At 40.0% G+C, this 17,895-nt stretch overlaps 2 protein-coding genes across 5 annotated transcripts in view; one reads left to right on the forward strand and one right to left on the reverse strand.

Moving 5' to 3' along the window:
- ITFG1 (integrin alpha FG-GAP repeat containing 1) overlaps positions 1–14,696 on the reverse strand; it is a 281,571-nt gene extending 266,875 nt beyond the window's left edge. The window contains exons 1-2 of the mRNA XM_072632138.1: positions 14,249–14,696; positions 11,180–11,252 (exon numbers count right to left, since the gene is read on the reverse strand). Of these exons, the coding sequence (XP_072488239.1) occupies positions 11,180–11,252; positions 14,249–14,453 (278 nt within the window). The 5' untranslated portion in view covers positions 14,454–14,696. The remainder of the gene's footprint in view (positions 1–11,179; positions 11,253–14,248) is intronic.
- Positions 14,697–14,830: 134 nt separating this feature from the next.
- The window catches only part of PHKB (phosphorylase kinase regulatory subunit beta), a 248,296-nt gene continuing 245,231 nt past the window's right edge, over positions 14,831–17,895 (forward strand). For 3 of the 4 annotated variants that reach the window (XM_072632137.1, XM_072632134.1, XM_072632136.1), the window contains exon 1: positions 14,860–15,011. In XM_072632137.1, the coding sequence (XP_072488238.1) occupies positions 14,936–15,011 (76 nt within the window). In that variant the 5' untranslated portion in view covers positions 14,860–14,935. Of the gene's footprint in view, positions 15,012–17,895 lie in introns of all 4 variants that reach the window. The other variant, XM_072632135.1, reaches the window with a different exon arrangement.

Raw genomic sequence — 17,895 nt, forward strand, 5'->3', positions numbered from 1 at the left:
GTCTATCAAGCACATTATCACTACCAAGTACACTACCAAGGTAAGTGAACTTATTCATAGCATTCAAAACTTCTCCATTTGTTGGAACCGATGGTTGCACGTATGCATGGTGTGGTGGTGGCTGATGGAGCACCTGTGTTTTCTTAGTATTAATTATTTAACGCAGGCGGCAGAGAATTGACCCATACTTTGTTGCACCTCAGCTTCAGAGGGTGTATTGAGTGCACAATCATCTGCAAATAGAAAATCATGCACCAACACTCTTTCCACTTTGGTCTTGGCTTGTAGCCTTTTCAAATTGAAGAACTTATCATCAGTATGGTAGTTGAACTTGATGTCGTGTTCATCCTCATTGAAAGCATTTGTCAACATGGCTGGAAACATCATGCTAAAAAGCATGAGAGCGAACACACAGCCCTGTTTCACTCAGGTGACTGGGAAGGCACGAGAGCACTGCCATTATCCAGAACCCGGGCAAACATGCCATCATGAAATTGAAGTACAATATTGATGAACTTCTCCAGGCAACCAAATTTTGACATAATTTTCCATAAGCCCTCATGACTAACAGTGTCAAAGGCCTTGGTCAGATCTACAATGTTGTATACAGACCTCTGTTCTGTTCCTGGCATTTCTCCTGGAGTTGTCGGGCAGCAAACACCATATTGACTGTTCTTTGGCCCTTTCTGAAGCTACGCTGGCTCTCAGGTATATGACCATCTTCCAGGTGAAGGATCAGCCTATTAAGGAGAATGCTAGCAAGAATTCTGCTAGCAATGATTAAGAGAGAGATCCCCCTGTGATTGTCGCAGGACAATCGATTCCCTTTACCTTTATAGAGATGGACAATGGAGGCATCCTTGAACTCCTGGGGGAAAACCTCCTCTTGCCATATAACCTGAAAAATTTCAGTCAGCTTTCGTATGAGCAATGGTTCCCCTACCTTGTAAATCTCAACTGGAATAGAATTAGCACCAGGTGCTTTGCCACATGAAAGGAGCCTAATGACCCTCAAAACTTCTTCAGTTGGAAGTTCAGCTAAGGAGGGGCTGACTGCAACCTGAGGTAAATGGTAAATGGCCTCAACATTGATTGATGATGGTCTGTTGAGAACACTATGGAAGTGCACAGCCCATCTCTCTAAGATCATGTCCTTATCACTAATCAATGTGGCTCCATCAGCACTGAGTAGTTGTGATGCACCATAGGTTTTTGATCATAAATAGCTTTCAGGGAATCATAAAAGTGATTTGGATTGCTACGATCAGCATAAAACTGAATTTCATCTGCCTTCTTACTGAGCCAGGAATCTTGCATCTCTCTAAGCTTTGCTTGTACTTTGCTTTTGATGAATTAAATGCTGCCTTCTTAGAGGTGGATGAACTATCCTGCTGGTAAATTCTGTGGAGTTCTCGTTTTTCATTTAGCAACTTCTGAATTTCCCTATCATTTTCATCAAACCAGTCTTGGAGAGCAATAATAATCTTAAACTAAAGTATAGTCTTTAAAAAGTCAAATAGCACAAGGTTCAGGAATAAGTACAAGAATGAAGAGGCAGTGAAAATAGATTAAACTTTTAATAATGATAATGATAATATATTTGATTAATTATAGTATGTTAGTGTTTACAAAGTGTTATCCTCACAACTCTGAATTGAATCAGACAGTATAAGTATTAATATTTCCTTTTTTTTTTTTTTAACAGAAAGGAAGCAGACTCACAGGAATGTTAAATGATTTGCCTAGAAGTATACACTCAGTTAAGTGGCAGAGGTTGGATTCATGCTCAGTGGTATGCTACTACATGTTTAACAACCAGTTCTCTCCCTAAAAACATATGCATAACACACATAAGTTTTATTTGTTTTATTAACATTTTCTGTGTCACTTTCTTAAGTCTATACCATCAACAAAACAATAAATCAAGCCTTGATTTTTTGCATTTGCCAACTTCTGAGGTGTAAATGTTCACAATGAAAACTCAATATTTAGCTTTTGAGAGCTGGTATGAACTGGTTCCAGTATACCATGCTTAAAGGAAGAAATGGCATGCCAGCTTAATGGAGTAGCAGGATCAAAGGGAAGGCTTTTAGTTTATGGAAGAGATTTGGGTAGGCCTGTAGGTGAAAGTAAAGGAGCTATCATAAAGAAGAGACCAAAGATGAGAGGATAAAACTAGAGGTAAAGGTGGAGAAGTTATTCCTGTAAAGGCTGAAGGACATTTTTCCCCTGACAAAAAAGGGAAAGAGAGAATGAATAAAAAATACTTCCTCTTTACTTGAAAGTTTGCTATTTAAGTTAACACTGCATTGTCTCTCAAAGAGCAGGTAGTCATCAATAGAAAATAGGGATATGGTGGGTTGGAAGGCATGATGAAGACAATGTGAAGATTTCCAAGATATTGTCAAGATAACGTGTGTCATTACCTTTTATTAAAATGACAACTGACATTTTTAAAACACATCTTCCTTTACTTGAGTGAAAGCAGGAAAAACCAGTATTTATAAAATTTAAATTGATTTCATTAAGATATATATGTATACATGATTATATATTGCTATAAACTTACATGTAGATATGAAATATGTATATTTGAAATAGGGTTCTCAAAGAATTTTGGCAAGGCAGTCCTTTAATTTTCCCTTATAACACATCTACATTTACACACTGGACTGGAATAAATATCTACATATACGATAGTGTGTTAGACTAGGCCTTTTCCCTCACAGAAAACCAGAAGACAGAAAAGAACCAGAATGATTGATGAATTCATAAGTGTAACACCTGACACCAAAGAAACTCTCCCAACTCCTATTTATCCTTACCTAATCCAGTTTACAACTGGTCTAGTTAGAAGTGTGATGCCTAGGGTCCACTTACCCTAGATCAGTAAAAAGGCTCCAGCGCCCTTTGTCTATCTCATTATATAACTTCATGGACCCTATTCTACTAGGGTTATGTAAATCAGTCTACATGTCTCAACACGGCTGATTTCTGGAGTTACAGTAATAGAAAAATGAAGCATACAAAGCACTGTGCTAATTGCTGGAGATACAAACAGAAAAGTAACACAGTACCAGCGAGCTCCTCCCTGGAACACTGACTTGTCATGGTGGAAGGCTTGCATAGTTCAATGAAACTATGAGCTATCCTGTGCAGGGCTACCCAAGAAGGACAGGTCATAGTGGAGAGTTCTGACAAAAGGTGATCACTGGAGAAGGAAATGGCAAACCATTACAGTATCTTTGCCAAGAAAACCCCATGGACAGCACTAAAATGATAAAAGAGATGACATAAGCAGATAAGCCTCTCAGGTTGGAAGGTGTCCAATATGCTAATGGAGAAGAGTGGAGGTTTCCTTTCAGAGCCAAACTCCTAGAAAAAGTTATCAATACCCTTTGCCTCCACTTCTCTTACGCACATTTCAGTCCTTTACAATCTGGCTTCCTACATCGTCATTCAACTGAAAACTATCTCAAAAGTTACTGATAATTGCTTAATTGCCAAATCTGATGGCTTTTTCGCATTCTTTTTCACTACTGTACTGAATTTAATACTATTAAAGACTATTCATGGTTCCTCTTTGGAAAAAAAATTTTTTTTCAACATATTTTCCTCTCTCGATTTTTCTACCTGTCTGGGAGCTCCTTGGTATTATTCACAAGCTCATCTTTCATTATCTGCCCCCATAACTGTAACCTAAGTCTCTGTTCTCACTCTTCTCCTCTTGATGAGCTCATCAGCTCCCATATCTCTATGCGGCTAACTCCTAGATCTACATATCCAGCATTAGTCTCTCTCCTGAGCACTTTGTATACAACTCCAATTGCTTACTGGACATTTCAAACTGTATATATTTTATAGGCATATAAAACAACATATCCAAAACAGAACTCAGTATATTTCCTCTTAAATCTTCCCATCCTCTGAACTTCTCTGTTTTAAGGGCATCAACATCCTCCTAATCATCCAAGTCTGTAACCTTGGAATCGATCTTGACTCCCTTCTTTTCACTCCACATGTCTAATCAGTTGCCAAATTTTGTCATTCCCACATTCTCTATATCTCCTGCATTCATACCCATCTCTCTACTCACATGGTTACTATCTTAGTCTATATTTTCATCACTTTTGGTTATTGAACTACTTTTTTAAATTTTTAAAAATATTTATTAATTAATTTTTAGTTTCCAACATTCACTTCCCCAAGATTTTGAGTTCCAAATTTTCTTTCCCCTCCCCCCACTCCAAGATGGCATGCGTTCTGATAATTCTTTCCCCCAATCTGCCCTCCCTTCTATCACATCCCTCCCTTCTCTTATGACCTTTCCTTCTATTTTCCTGTGGGGCAAGATAGATTTCTAGACCCCACTGCCCATATAACTTATTTCCAGTTGCACATAAAAACATTTTTTAACATTTGTTTTTAAAACTTTGAGTTCCACATTCTCTCCCTCATTGAGAAGGCAGCAATTTGATGTAGGTTATACATGTGTAGTCATGCAAAAAACAAGCCCATAATAGTGTCATGTTGTAAAAGACTAACTATATTTTCCTCCATCCTATTCCCCTCCCCCCCATTTATTCTATTCTCTCCTTTGACCCTGTCCTACCTCAAAAGTGTTTCCTTCTCAGAAAACTGGGAAAGCATTTTTACAACTAGAGTCTGCGATAAAGGCCGCATTTCTAAAATACACAGAAAACTGACTTAAATTTACAAGAATACAAGTCATTTCCCTAATTGATAGTCAAAGGATATGAACAATCAGTTTTAAGAGGAAGAAATTAAAGCTATCTATAATCATAAGAAAAAATGCTCTAAATCACTATTGATTAGAGAGATACAAATCAAAACAATTCTGAGGTACCATATCACACGTATCAGATTGGCTAACAGAACAGGAAGATGATAAATGTGGGAGAAGATGTGGGAAAGTTGGAACACTAATTCATTGTTGGTGGAGCTATGAGCTGACCCAACCATTCTGGAGAGCCATCTGGAACTATGCCCAAAGGGCTACAAAATTGGGCATACTCTTTGACCCAGCAATATCACTTCTAGGGCTGTATCCCCAAGAGATGATAAAAATGGGAAAGGGTCCCACATGTACAAAAATATTTGGAGCAGCTCTCTTTATAGTGGCCAAGAACTGGAAATCAAGGGGATGCCCATCAATTGGGGAATAGCTGAACAAGTTGTGGCATATGAATGTAATGGAATACTATTGTGCTATAAGAAAGAAATGAAGAACAGGAAGACTTCAGAGAGGCATGGAAGGACTTACATGAATTGATGCTGAGTGAGAAGAGCAGAACCAGGAGATCACTGAACACAGTAACAACCACAGTGTATGAGGAATTTTTCTGGTAGACTAAGCCCTTCACAGCAATGCAAGGACCTAAAGTGTTACTAAAGAACTCTTGAGGAAAAATGCCATCCATATCGAGAGAAAGAACTATGCAATTGGAATGCATAATGAAGAATATTTTCTCTTGTGTTATGTTTTGTTTTGTTTGAGTTTTTCTTATGGTGTCTCCCATTAGTTTTAATTCTTCTATGCAATGTGACTATTGTGAAAATTTGTTTAATAAGAATATATGTATAGAACCCATATAAGACTGCATGCCGTCTCAGGGAGGGAGGAGGAAGGAGGGAGAGAAAATCTAATACTTATGGAAGCGATTGTAGAAAACTGAAAACAAATAAATAATAATGAAAAAATAATTATTAAAAAGAGAAAAAAATGTTTGCTTCTGATTACTCCCTCCCCCCATTTGTTCTCCCTTCTATCATCCCTTTTCTCTCTATCATCCCTTCTCTCTATCTCTATCTCTACTATCTCCTTCTCTACTATAGATTTCTATACTCAACTGAGTGTGGGTATTATTCCCTCCTTAAACCACATCTGATGAGTAAGGTTCACTCATTCCTTTGCATCTCCCCCCTCTTCCCCTCCCCTGTAAAAGCTTTTTCTTGCCTCTTTTATGTGAGACAATTTATTCCACTGTACCCCTCCCAGTACATTCTTGTCTCACTTCTTAAACTTTATTTTTTAGATATCTCTTCATATTCAATTCACCCTGTGCCCTGTCTATGTAAATAGTTCAACTTTTAATAAGTATCTTATGATTTCTCTTTCCTGTTTACCTTTTCATGATTCTCACAAATCTGGTATTTGAGTCACATTTTCTCCCAGCTCTGATCTTTTCATCAAGAATGCTTGAAAATCCTCTATTTCATTGAATATCAATTTCTTCCCCTGAAGGATCATACTCAGTTTTGCTGGGTAGGTGATTCTTGATTTTCACCCTAGCTCCTTTGACTTTAGAATATCATTTTCTGAGCCCTTTAATCTCTCTATATAGAAGCTGCTAAATCTTGTATTATCCTGATTGTGTTTCCACAATACTTGAATTGTTTCTTTCTGGTTGTTCGTAATATTTTCTCCTTGACCTAGGAACTCTGGAATTTGGCTACACTGTTCCTAGGAGTTTTCCTTTTGGAATCTCTTTCAGGAGGTGATTGGAGGTGAACTGCTTCTTAACTAGTTTCCTGCTTCAAATCTTTCCCCTTTCCAATCCATCCTCCACATAGCTGCCAATGTGACTTCTTTAAATGTAGGCCACTTCTACTCAATAAACTCCATTGGCTCCCTTTTGATTCCAGGATCAAATAAAAGTTTTCTTTTAGAGAGCCCTTCACAAATCATCATCAACTTTTCTTTCCAATCTTATTATATATTACTTTCCTTCCCACAGTCTGCAGACCATCCAACGCTTGCCTTCTTGCTCTCCCTTTTTTCCAGTTTTGTATCTTAAAATCTCTTTACATTATCCTCCATTCTTTCCTCATTTGCTGCAGTCTCTAAAGAAATGGTGGCTCTTCTATTTGGTAAAACCAGTCCCTCTACCTAGATCCCAGTATGGCCCTCTAACCTGTCGTTTACTAGTTCCCTGTCCACCATATACATATATAACTAGGTCTCTCTCATCATTATCAGTTTTCATTTAACTATGCCACCTGCTTACAGTATCTTGCTGACTAGCTTCCCTTTCACAACCAAATTCCTAGAAAATCCTCTCTACTTCTCATTGCCTCCACTCATCCATACCTTTCACTCTTCAAGTCAAACAATAAGCCTGTATTTGTTGAATCAACAAATCTGATGGCCTCTTTTCAGTTCTCATCCTTCTTGATCCCTCTGCAGCTTTTCACTGTTGACCACCAAGTTCTCACTGCCTCAATGCTCTCTTTCGTATCCTGTCTGACCACTTCTTTGCATTCATTTTTGATGGATAACTTTTTTTCTTTTTAATTTTTTTAATATATATATTTATTTCATTTTTTTCAACATTCATTTTTATAAGATTTTGAGTTTCAAGTATTTTTCTTCCTGTCTCCCTTCCCTCCCCCTCCCCAAGATGATAAGCAATCTGATATGTTATACGTGTACCATCATACTAAACATATTTCCCCATTAGTCATGTTGTGAAAGAAGAATGAGAACATAAGAGGAAAACCACAAGGAAGAAAAAAACAAAAAAAGAGAAAATAGTATGCTTTGATCTGCATTCACACTCCATAGTTCTTTCTCTGGATGAGGATACCATTTTCCATTAGTCTTTTGGAATTGTACTGCTGAAAGAGCTAAATCTATCAAAGTTGGTCACTGCACAATGTTGCTGTCTCTGTGTACAATGTTCTCTTGGTTCTGCTCACTTCACTTAGCCATCGGTTCATGGAAGTCTTTCCAGGTTTTTGTGAAATGGATAATTTTCAATGTCTTGTCTATAAAGGTAGCTATCCTTGAAGGCTATCTAGGTTTCCTCTTTTCTCCCTACTCTATTCCTGATGATCTCATCAATTCCCATGGGTTCCATTACTATCTCTAAACAAAGGACTCCCAAATTTGTATTGTCTTGCCCTAATCTCCCTCCTGGGTTCCAGTTCCACATCATCAATTACTAGTTGGATATCTCCAACTGAATGTTTCATGGTAAACTCAATGTGCCCAAAGCAGAATTCATTTTCTCTTACACCCCAAAGCCATCCCTCCCTCAAAGCTTCCTATTGTCGGTTAAAGGCAATTATCATACTTCTACTCAACCAGGTTTGCAACCTAAGAGTGATGCTCACCTCTTATCTTTCTCTCATCTCCCCCCACCCCAAATCTAAATCAGTTGTTCATTCTTATTTCTTGTTGACTTTGTCATCATGACATCTTTTAGGATTAATCCTCTCCTCTTCATTCTTTACCCCTGACTTCTCCCTACTCTCTCTTTCCCACTCAACACAAGTTCTACCACATACTTTCTTGCCCGGACTGTTGTATCAGTCTCTGAAGTGGCCTCCCTACTTCCAGTCTCTCTTCTCTTCAGTACATCATCTAGACATTTGTCAAAATCATCTTTCTAAAACAGGTCTGATCATGTTACTCTTCTATTCAAGAATCTTCAGTGGTTCTCTATTGATGTTATGAAAAAATAAAATCCCCCTCAACTTGGCATTTAAAGTTCTTTACAACTTAATTTTATAAGCCTTTCCAGGCTTATTTCACATAATTTCCCTATATACACTGTACACTTCAGCCAAAGTGACATACATACTCACTGTTACCCTCTTTCCCAAATTCTATCTCTTGCCTTTGGCCTAGAATGCACTACCTCCTTCATCCCAGCCCTTAGAACCTGGGTTCTTAATTTGAGGTCTGTAAACTTTAAAAAAACAAAATCTACATAATTGTATTTTAATATTGTTTCTTTTGTAATTCTGCGTATTTCATTTTATGCATTTAAAAATAACATTCTGAGAACGGGTTCATAGATGTCATCAGATGGCCAACAGGGTCTACAACTCAAAAAAATATTAAGAAGGCCATATTACAATCCAAAGGTATCACCTATTATAGGAAGTTTTTCCTCACATTTTTTGGGGGAAGAAGGAATGTTTCAAATGCATCTCTTTCACTGAATAGTCATCTTTTTAAAAATTGATGATAAGGCTTGGATTTTCAGGGTATGCCATTTTGGGTTTAATTTTGAGTTCTTTTGTGAGTTAGAATATATTATCCCATTACCTTCCATGGTTTCTTATAGGTGTTTTACAGTCTTATGTTATTTGAACTTTCCTATATATTTTAAAGTCTTTTTCTTAGTTATTTGAAGAATGTTTTTTTATTACTGCAACTGAGAAATTTAAAGATTACGTATCTTGAAGCATATTGTTTTTCTGGAAGTGATTTGCTGATTTTTTTCTATTGGAGCTTTTTTTCTGCATTCATAAGTTTTGGAAAGGTTTTGCGTGTTTTTGTTTTGTTTTTGGTATTCTTTCTTCCACCATACTGTTAAGTTTTGGGGTTTTTTGATGTGTCATTCTTTTCTAGGAGGTCTATATCCTAAGTTCTCTCTACAAATCCTGTCTTCAAGATCAATGTTTATAGCTTATAAAGGAATGTGTTCTTTCTTTTACATCAGATGTGTCAAACTCACAAGGCCAAGTCCGCAAAACTGCTGGAATCAGATTAAAATGGGGAATTTTAACAACTGGGAAATGTTTAAGAAAAATAAATGAATATATAATACAATACAGGTAATGTTAATTTGTGGTTTTCTAAGTCAACATACAACCTGGCAGGGATCTGTTTTTGAGTTTGACTGTTAACTGCTTTACATTATTTTTTTTTCTTTTCTTTGCCAAGATTTTCTTTCATTTCAGTATAGCTGTATTCCCAATCTGTTATCTCTTTTGCTTGTCTGGAGAGATTTGCCATCATGGGTTTAACTTTTTCTATTGTGGTAAATATTTCTGCTTTGTGGGACATAAATCCTGTCATTTGTTCCCATCTAAATTCTTCTCTTAAGGTTCTGATTTGGCTCTTGAACATTCTGGAACATCCTGCTGCAGTTCTATGGTCTTTGGGGAATCCACATGGTTCTATGTTCCACCAGATGGTGGTATGGTTTACTTTGTCTTGCAATATTTATTTAGATAGTTTTAGAATTTTTAGTTGTATAATTATTTATCTTCTGTTCTAATTTAATTACGTATATTCCCTGATGACTTCTCTTTTTGGGTTCTAGGTTTTAATTTAATTTTTTTCTTACTGATATCTTTAGTGGTTTTAATTTAGTGCACTTATTCTTACGAGCTGGACATCAAAACTATTTCAGCCTCCTCTTTCATTAGGGAATTCACTTTTCACTGGCCCTGCCCCAACTAACTTCTGTAGGGAACTGGTCTGGGCCCAGCTGGATGCCTCTAACCTTTTATTTGGGCCTCGTATAACACCATATAGTAGTCCCCTACCCCAGTCATCTGTGATCTTTGGTTCTATCATAGGACTGAGTGTCTGCTGCTTTTTGCAAGATTAAGGGAGGGTAGAGTTTCTGCTGTTTTAGGGTTTCTGAACCTACAGGCTGTTCAAAGTAGTGCATGGTCCTCCTGCTCCTATATCTCCCACTCCTCTGAGCTTATTAAGGCAGAATGCTGGGGTAAAGGAGGGATAGGTACGCTGGCAAAGACTTTATGAACAGGAAAACTCCTGAGTGGGTCCCAGAGCACAAGTATGTGAGATAGTCTGTATACCCTATTGGAATGTGGAGGCTGGTGGAGTTCAGGTATTGAGTTAGTACTGTGCTTATTCACAAGGCTCTTATTTTGGGGGGATTTTTGTTTTCCTGTCATATGGAGATAGTTGTAATTGCTCTATCTCTGGCTCATAATTCCAATTTTGGGGTGGCTGATTTTTTATTTATTTTGAGAGTTAACAGGTACTGGAGAAAATATCTAGTCTCTATTTTGCTGATCATATGACCTGCCAATTTATAAAGGAAGTTCTCCCTAATTCTTCTGATTGCCAGTGCTTGTTTTCTCCTCTAATTATCTTGCATTTATTTACCTGTGTAAATGTTTTATCTTCCCAGTAGAATATAAGCTCCACTGTTTTCCACTGTCTTTATCTCCCTAGAACCTTGCCCTCAAGAGATGCTTTAAAAATGGAATGCCCAAATTAGTATGATGCTGAAAGCTCAGTATGAACTTTTTCTTTACCATCAACTTTAAAATTCAGAATCCAAGTCAGACAAAAAACCCATCATATAGAACATACTTCAACAAATTAGTTCTCATTCATCAATCTACAAACAAATAGTATTTTACAAGAAGAAAATTACATACTTACTTCATGGATAGTGCTACTTTGGGTTTAAAATAGGGTTCCTTCTGGTCTGCCAGAAAGATGATTAAATCATTTCCTAAAAGAAGTAAGAATTGTGTTAGAGAAGACTTGAACAAATGTATTTGTGTAGCAAATCACAGTAATGGTTGGCTCTGGCACTTAAAAAAAATGCAGGCACTATTCTTTGGATATGGAATTTCCAAATTCCCTTTTCTCCTCTGATCTATTCTATCTCATATATACATTCAGGGATATTTAAAACCAATGTGTAACACTAATAGGAGAGGGATTCTTGTAGGATATTCCATTATTGGGCATGAAGAACCATATAAGAAGATATAAACACAATATTAAGAAGATAGCTTCTATAAGGAGCCAGAATAGCTCATCTTAACAGTAGAAATTCATTAAAACTCATTATTATGTTGCTGTTATTATGGGGTCAAATCTTTCCCTTAAAACACAGAAAGTAGACTGATAAAACATTACAAATCATGTCTTAATCCTGTTTTCTAGAAGAGAGTAAGGGGGTTGGTCTTTATTTGTAAGATTACCATTAAGTATTTGCTCATAAAAAGATTTATCTCAACTAACTGAGGACAGGTACTATACCTGTCCTATACAACTTGTCTTTTTTTCCATATAGTAGTGAAATGTACCCTTGAAGTCAGGAAGGCCTGAGCTCAGAGCCCTGCCTCTGATATGTACTAGCTATGTGGTCATGGGGAAGTCACAGCCTCTCTCAGTGTCAAATTTAATTTTCTCATACAAGTTGTCACATACACTGGTGGAGGGAGTTTCTACGCTGGAGTTAACTCACCATAATAAAATCACACCTAAAACAAAAAACTACTTAATATGTTACAAGGCACACACACAAAAAAGACACTCAAATAGCTGACAGACTGATATTTAAAAAACTTTAATTGCTTTACATTCTTATGTTTATTTACTGACTACACCTTGTAAAGCAAAACTTTTAAAAAAATTATATAATGTAGCTGACAATTTCTCTACTTCTTATAAGAAGCAGAGTCAAAGGGAAAATGCCTGGAGTCTGAGAAAGTCTGGAATCCTACTGAGGATCATGCAGAACCTTACTTTGGTTTGCTATTCCAAATGTCAGCCGTTGGCTGAAGTCAACTTCTCCCTCCTTTAATCTTGAATTAAAATACTCCCTATGCTGATAAACTGCCTATCTTCCAAATTTATAAAAGATTCTGGTTAGACAGTTGAAGATCTACATTTCCTAGGAATCACAAATTTGACATGGGTATTAGGAGTAAGTAAAATCAGGATCCAGGGAAGGGTGAGAGTCAGGAATACAGAGAAGGATCACTAGATAAGTAAGGTTAGGGATGTTCCACAGCATGTAGACCAAATCTTCGGAGATCTGAGTATGAAGAAAATATATGGTATTAAGCTGTGTGGATTTATGGTCAAGGAGAATAATCACTGCAGGTTAACTCCAAGGAAGAAATAGACATAGCTGGGACAACTGAGAGAAAAGGTGGAAGTTGTCAGTGTCTAACAAGGGTGAGGTTGTTTTGTATTCTTAAGGGTGTCAGCATGGAGCAAGGAAATCTTGAACATGAACATGGGAATAAGTTATTAGAATCTTAGAATATGAAAGCTGGAAGATTATATAGATTGGAGATTATACAGTCCAGTATCCTTGCTTCACAGAGGAGGAAAAAGTGGCCTCCACAGATGACTTGCCCAAGGTAACACAGTTAATAACTGAGCCAAGATTAGAATAGAACATGACTAGGATCATTAACAGGCCCAGAACTAAGACATACGAAGCCTTATGACAGAGCTTCACTAGAACAAATTGCTTTATCTTAGGGTACCTAGAGGAAAGAGAGGGATCTGGGGAGACTCAGGTAGGGATGGGGCCAGGAAAGGGAGCTGTTATCATTTTGAAGATGGACATGTTGATAGAAAAGAGCTGTTAGCATCCATGAACACGTATGCCATGTTTAAGGGGAGAATGGAAGAAGAGTAAACTATTGAAGTTTAGGAGAAGGAACAAGAAGGAGTTATTACAGCCTTAGAAATATTTTATATATTGAGTGAATGGAGATAATGTGAAGAGTTGCCAGAGCTCCATAGATTTTGGGTAATTGGGAAGAATTACTATAAAGGAAATAAAGTAAATAAACTGTAAGGACACTGAAAATTGGAGGAGGGAGTCATGAGGAAGAATGGGCTTTTTAGGGGCTGCTGGAGGGTGGGCTGGGGGAGGGAGAGAAAGAGGACAGTTAGTATCTTAGGACAGAGGAGCCATTAAGACTCCTAGCATGTGTCTGAGGATGAAGAGATGAAGCTATTAAGAAACCTTAGGGTAGACTGGGAACGGGAAGAAGCTGTCAGAGCTAAAACCAAGGACTGGGAATGGAGGAACAGGAAAGAGGAGAGGAAAGAGAGAGGGGCTGGGAGTGAGATGCTGAGAAAGGCTGTTAAGGACTCTGTCAGAAGAAGGATGGGGACTGTGGGTGGGGTAGTCAGGCTCTAGAATAGATATGGGCAGTGCTAAGCAGATGGGTAGGGGTCTTTCTTCAGAATGGGGCAGAGATGGTGGAGGCAAGGAAGAAGTCTGTCAGAGACTAAGAATGGAGATGGGGTGTTGTTAGGGCTCAGGGGAGGGGCAGAGGCAGTGAGAGGGGCTCTCAGGAGGATGAAGATGGTAGAGGCAGGAAGTGGCACCGTCAGGAAAATGGGAGGATGGTAGGGACAGGGCCTGAGGACTGGAAACAGGCGTTGTCTGGGCTCTGGAGATGGATGTGGGAAGAAAGGGGACAGAAGGGGAGCTGTCGAGAGTATGGAGATGGTGGAGACAAGAGGCAGGACTATCAGGAGGATGGTCCAAGATAGCCAGGGTAGGGAGGGGGGCTGTTAGGATCTGAGTTTAAAGGCTGCCAGGTCCTGGAAAAGGGTGGGAACAGGGATGAGGCTCTGAGGATGGAGATGAGGGGTGGGGGCTTAGGGATGGGATGGGGAAGGCAGAGGGAAGGTCAGGAGGATGGCACCAGGATGGGGCAGAAGGAGCTGTCAGGAGGCGACACTGACTTTCCCGCAGCACGAACAGGTCCGTCTGCTTGTCCGAGTTGAAGTCCCCGAAAGCGGCCACGGTCCCCCAGGCCTCGGGACCGAACAGCTCGCCCGTGACGTTGTGCAGCGCTCCGGCGGGGCCCGGGCCCACGAGTCCCAGTCCCAGCAGCTGAGCCAGCAGCGCCCAGGCGCCCACAAGCCGGCCCGCGGCCGCCGTTGCCATCGCTCAGCCGTGCCTGCGGCCTGCCCTCCCCGACCTGTCAGCGCCTTCTGCCCAACCCCAGACCCCGCGTCCGGCCCCGGTGCCGGCCCAGGCCTGGCAGCGCCTCCGGGAGCCACCAATCGCCTAACCCCAGGTCCACCGGAAGTCGCGTCACAACTCGGCACCCCCGTCTCCCCGGTCCCCGGTCCCCGGTGCGGAGAGCTCAGTGTCTTCTCTGCGGCCCCAGGCGGGGCTCCCAGGGAAGAAGAAGCCGGTCCAAACCACTTCCGGGCGGGGCCACCTTTGCGACAGTGTCGTACGGAGGCGTGGAAAGGGGGGCGGGGCTCACGGGGGCCGGGGACGGAGGCGGGGCATGCGCGGAGGGGCGGCCCTGGGGAGGGTGCCCGGGAGGCTGGGCTGGGGCAGCCGGGGACATATTGACCCGGGCACCAGCGGAGGCGGCGGCGTCGGCGGTAGCTGCAGCGGCGGCGGCCGGGGTAGCCATGACGGGGGCGAAGGGGCTCATGGCTGACGTCAGCTGGAAGGTCCTGGAGCGGAGGGCCCGCTCCAAGCGTTCAGGTTTGGCACGCGGGCAGCCCGGTTCTTGGAAATAAGTTTGGCCTCTGCTTGCAGCCTGGGTGCCCCCAGAAGCTGCGGCGCCCCGAGTCAGGCCCTGCTTTCGTCCCCTGATTCTCTCCCCCAAATCTGGCGATAGCCTCGTTTTCAGAAATAGTTGTCCCCTGTGTCTCATTGCACCCTCCCTCAAGTCATCTGTGGCCCCAGTTTTAGAAATGTTTGCCCCCTCTGTCTCCAGTGCCCCGAAATCAGGCGACGGCCGCATTCTTGAGAAACAAGCTTCTAGTTTCAAGTCAGCCTTTGGTCCCGTTTTTAGAAATACCTTTACTCCCCACCACTCTCTGCACCTCCCGAAAGTCAGGCACGGTCACTCTTAGTAGGTTTGCCCCTTGCCTCTCTTTCTGCCTGCTCCCCCCCAGTCAACGGATGGCCTCATTTTTAGAAATGTTTGCCCCCTGTGTCTTGCTGCTTCCTCCTAATCAAGTGACAGTTCCATTTTTAGAAACAGGTTTGCCCTTAGGTCTCTTTCCACCTCCCCAAGGAGCAGCCTGCTGCCCCATTTTCTTTGGAATAGATATGCTCCGTATCCCTCCTCTCACCCCGAAATCGGGAGGCTGACCTCTTTTTACCAACAAAGCTTGCCCCTTTCCACCCCGTCCAAATAAGGATAGCTGGACGTCCCCTGGAAACTGCATACCCTAAATAAGGTTGCCTCTGGCCTCTGCCCCAGAGCGCCCCCAGCCATCGGGCACTTTCTCCAAGATTAGAAATAAAGTTGCTCACTGTTCAGTCCACTCCAGAGACATAAGCTCACAGGCCGAATTCTTAGCTATGAGATTTTCCTCTGTCTTTTAAAATATCCTAGCATTTATTAGGTGCCTAGTATGTGCCAGGTGCTGTATTAAACCTTGGGCACGCAAAGGAAGAAAATATAGCCATCCCTTCTCTCAGGAAGCTCACAGTCTAATGGGGGAGACTACATGCAAAAAAACTATGTTCACTTGATATGTTCAGGGAGAATTGGGGTTTGTTTCATGGATTGGTTCAATTCTTGGAAGTAAATTTGTTCACTTCTCTCCCAGCTCCCCTCGAAAACAGGTAGCTGAACTTACGTAGAAAACAAAGCAAAACAAAAGAAAAACCTGTTCCCCACATATTTCCTTACTTCCCTCCCTGCACAGAAGGCATCCAGTAGCTGCCCTTAGAAAAAAATATTGCTTCCTTTCTGGTCCACATTCCAGTAGAAACCAGGCTGCTGTTGTTATCCCTGGAAATAAAGAAACAACTTTTTAGCCTTTCAGGCCTCATCTTTTCTAACTTCCTCTTCCTCTCCGTTGTGTTCTATGACTTAAAGTGAAGGGGAATTAAATCATGAGCTTCTAGGAAGCTCAGAGTTGGGCCAGTTTGGGATATATTTTCCCACAATGCTTGTCAGATCAAGGGGATGGTAGTGAAAGATCATCCTTTAGCTCTCTGGTCTTCTGATTATTTCACTTCTAGGTTAGAGAATGAGACCCCCCCCTAAGATTGCAAGGTTCTTTTATTCATTCTTTACCTTGGTGTGAGTTTTGCTGATAATGTCTGGTTTTCCTGGAAACTTCACTCCCATTCATTACCTGATTGAGCCTAGCAAGTAAAGAAAAATCATGTCTTTATTCAATTTCATTCCTAGTTATGCCTTCCAAATCTGAAGTTCTTTTAAGTCAGCATTCAGGGCAGTTATAATTTTCAGAGTGACCTGAGGTGATTTACCCAAATTTTAAAGTCAAGTTGGAGCTTGTGACAAGTATTGGTGTGGTGGCTCTTAGACCTGGAATTACAGCTTTTATCATTTCTTAGCCAAATGAATATGACGTAGTAGCAAGCAAAAATTACAGAATGAAAAGCCGTGGGCTAACTTGCTTACCTTCAAAGTTCTTCATTTTATTAACTGACTAAAAGATAATAATAATGCAATTATTTTAATTATGATGTAAAATACTAGTATAGAACTTGGATACAGAAGAAAAAAATTCATAAAATTCCCTGTAGTTATGCTGGAACTACAGCATTTATTTGTGTTTATTCTGAGAGACATTTTAGTTTTATCTCTTGGTCCTGTCACTATTGCACTTGGACTTCATTTTAAAAAGTGATTCTTTCTACACAATAGATTGTGGTGTAGTATGGGGGAGTGGTATCTGTTTTCAGAAGCTATAGTGGGAGAAATTCAGCCATCTTTAACTGACATAAAAAAGAATAGTGCTGAATTTCTTTGACTGGATATACATTCCAAAAGAATATGTGTTTTTTTTAATGGAGTCTTTAAAAGTATGATTTTGAGAGAAAATTTTCAAGCTAGTATATTTCAGAAATAGTAACTTGCAAAATGTACATAATGGAGTTTTTATTTGTACTTTTGGTACTAAGTACCTTGTAATATGAACCAGGAGAGTTGAAAAGCAACAATGTGGTTGTTTGGAATATAAGAGAGTATCATTTGGATTGTAACTGGACAAAGAAAGTAACCAGAGCTTTTTTACAGGAGAATGAACACAAGCTGAACATATATTTTTGCAACAGTTCCTCTTTCTCTAAACATTATTTCCCCTTTCTCCACTCTTTCCTCTATTTCTTCTGAAATGCATGTCATAAGAGTAAACTAAAAATTCCAGTTAGTTCACAATATGTATTAAGGATATACTTCTTGAATTCAGAACCTCCTTTTTAAGATATTAAACTGGTTTTAACAGTAGTTGTAAATATCCAGTCACTTAAATATCCAGAATAAGTAGTGATAATGTAATAAAGCCACATTCAACTTTACGTTAGCTCCCAAGCACTAATCATTTTAACTTGTCAATTCATTTGTTAGTTCTATATGCTATTTGCAGAATAAAGATACTCT

The sequence above is a fragment of the Notamacropus eugenii genome, chromosome 1 (genome assembly GCF_028372415.1).
Source record: "Notamacropus eugenii isolate mMacEug1 chromosome 1, mMacEug1.pri_v2, whole genome shotgun sequence".
NCBI classification, from domain to species: Eukaryota; Metazoa; Chordata; class Mammalia; order Diprotodontia; family Macropodidae; genus Notamacropus; species Notamacropus eugenii.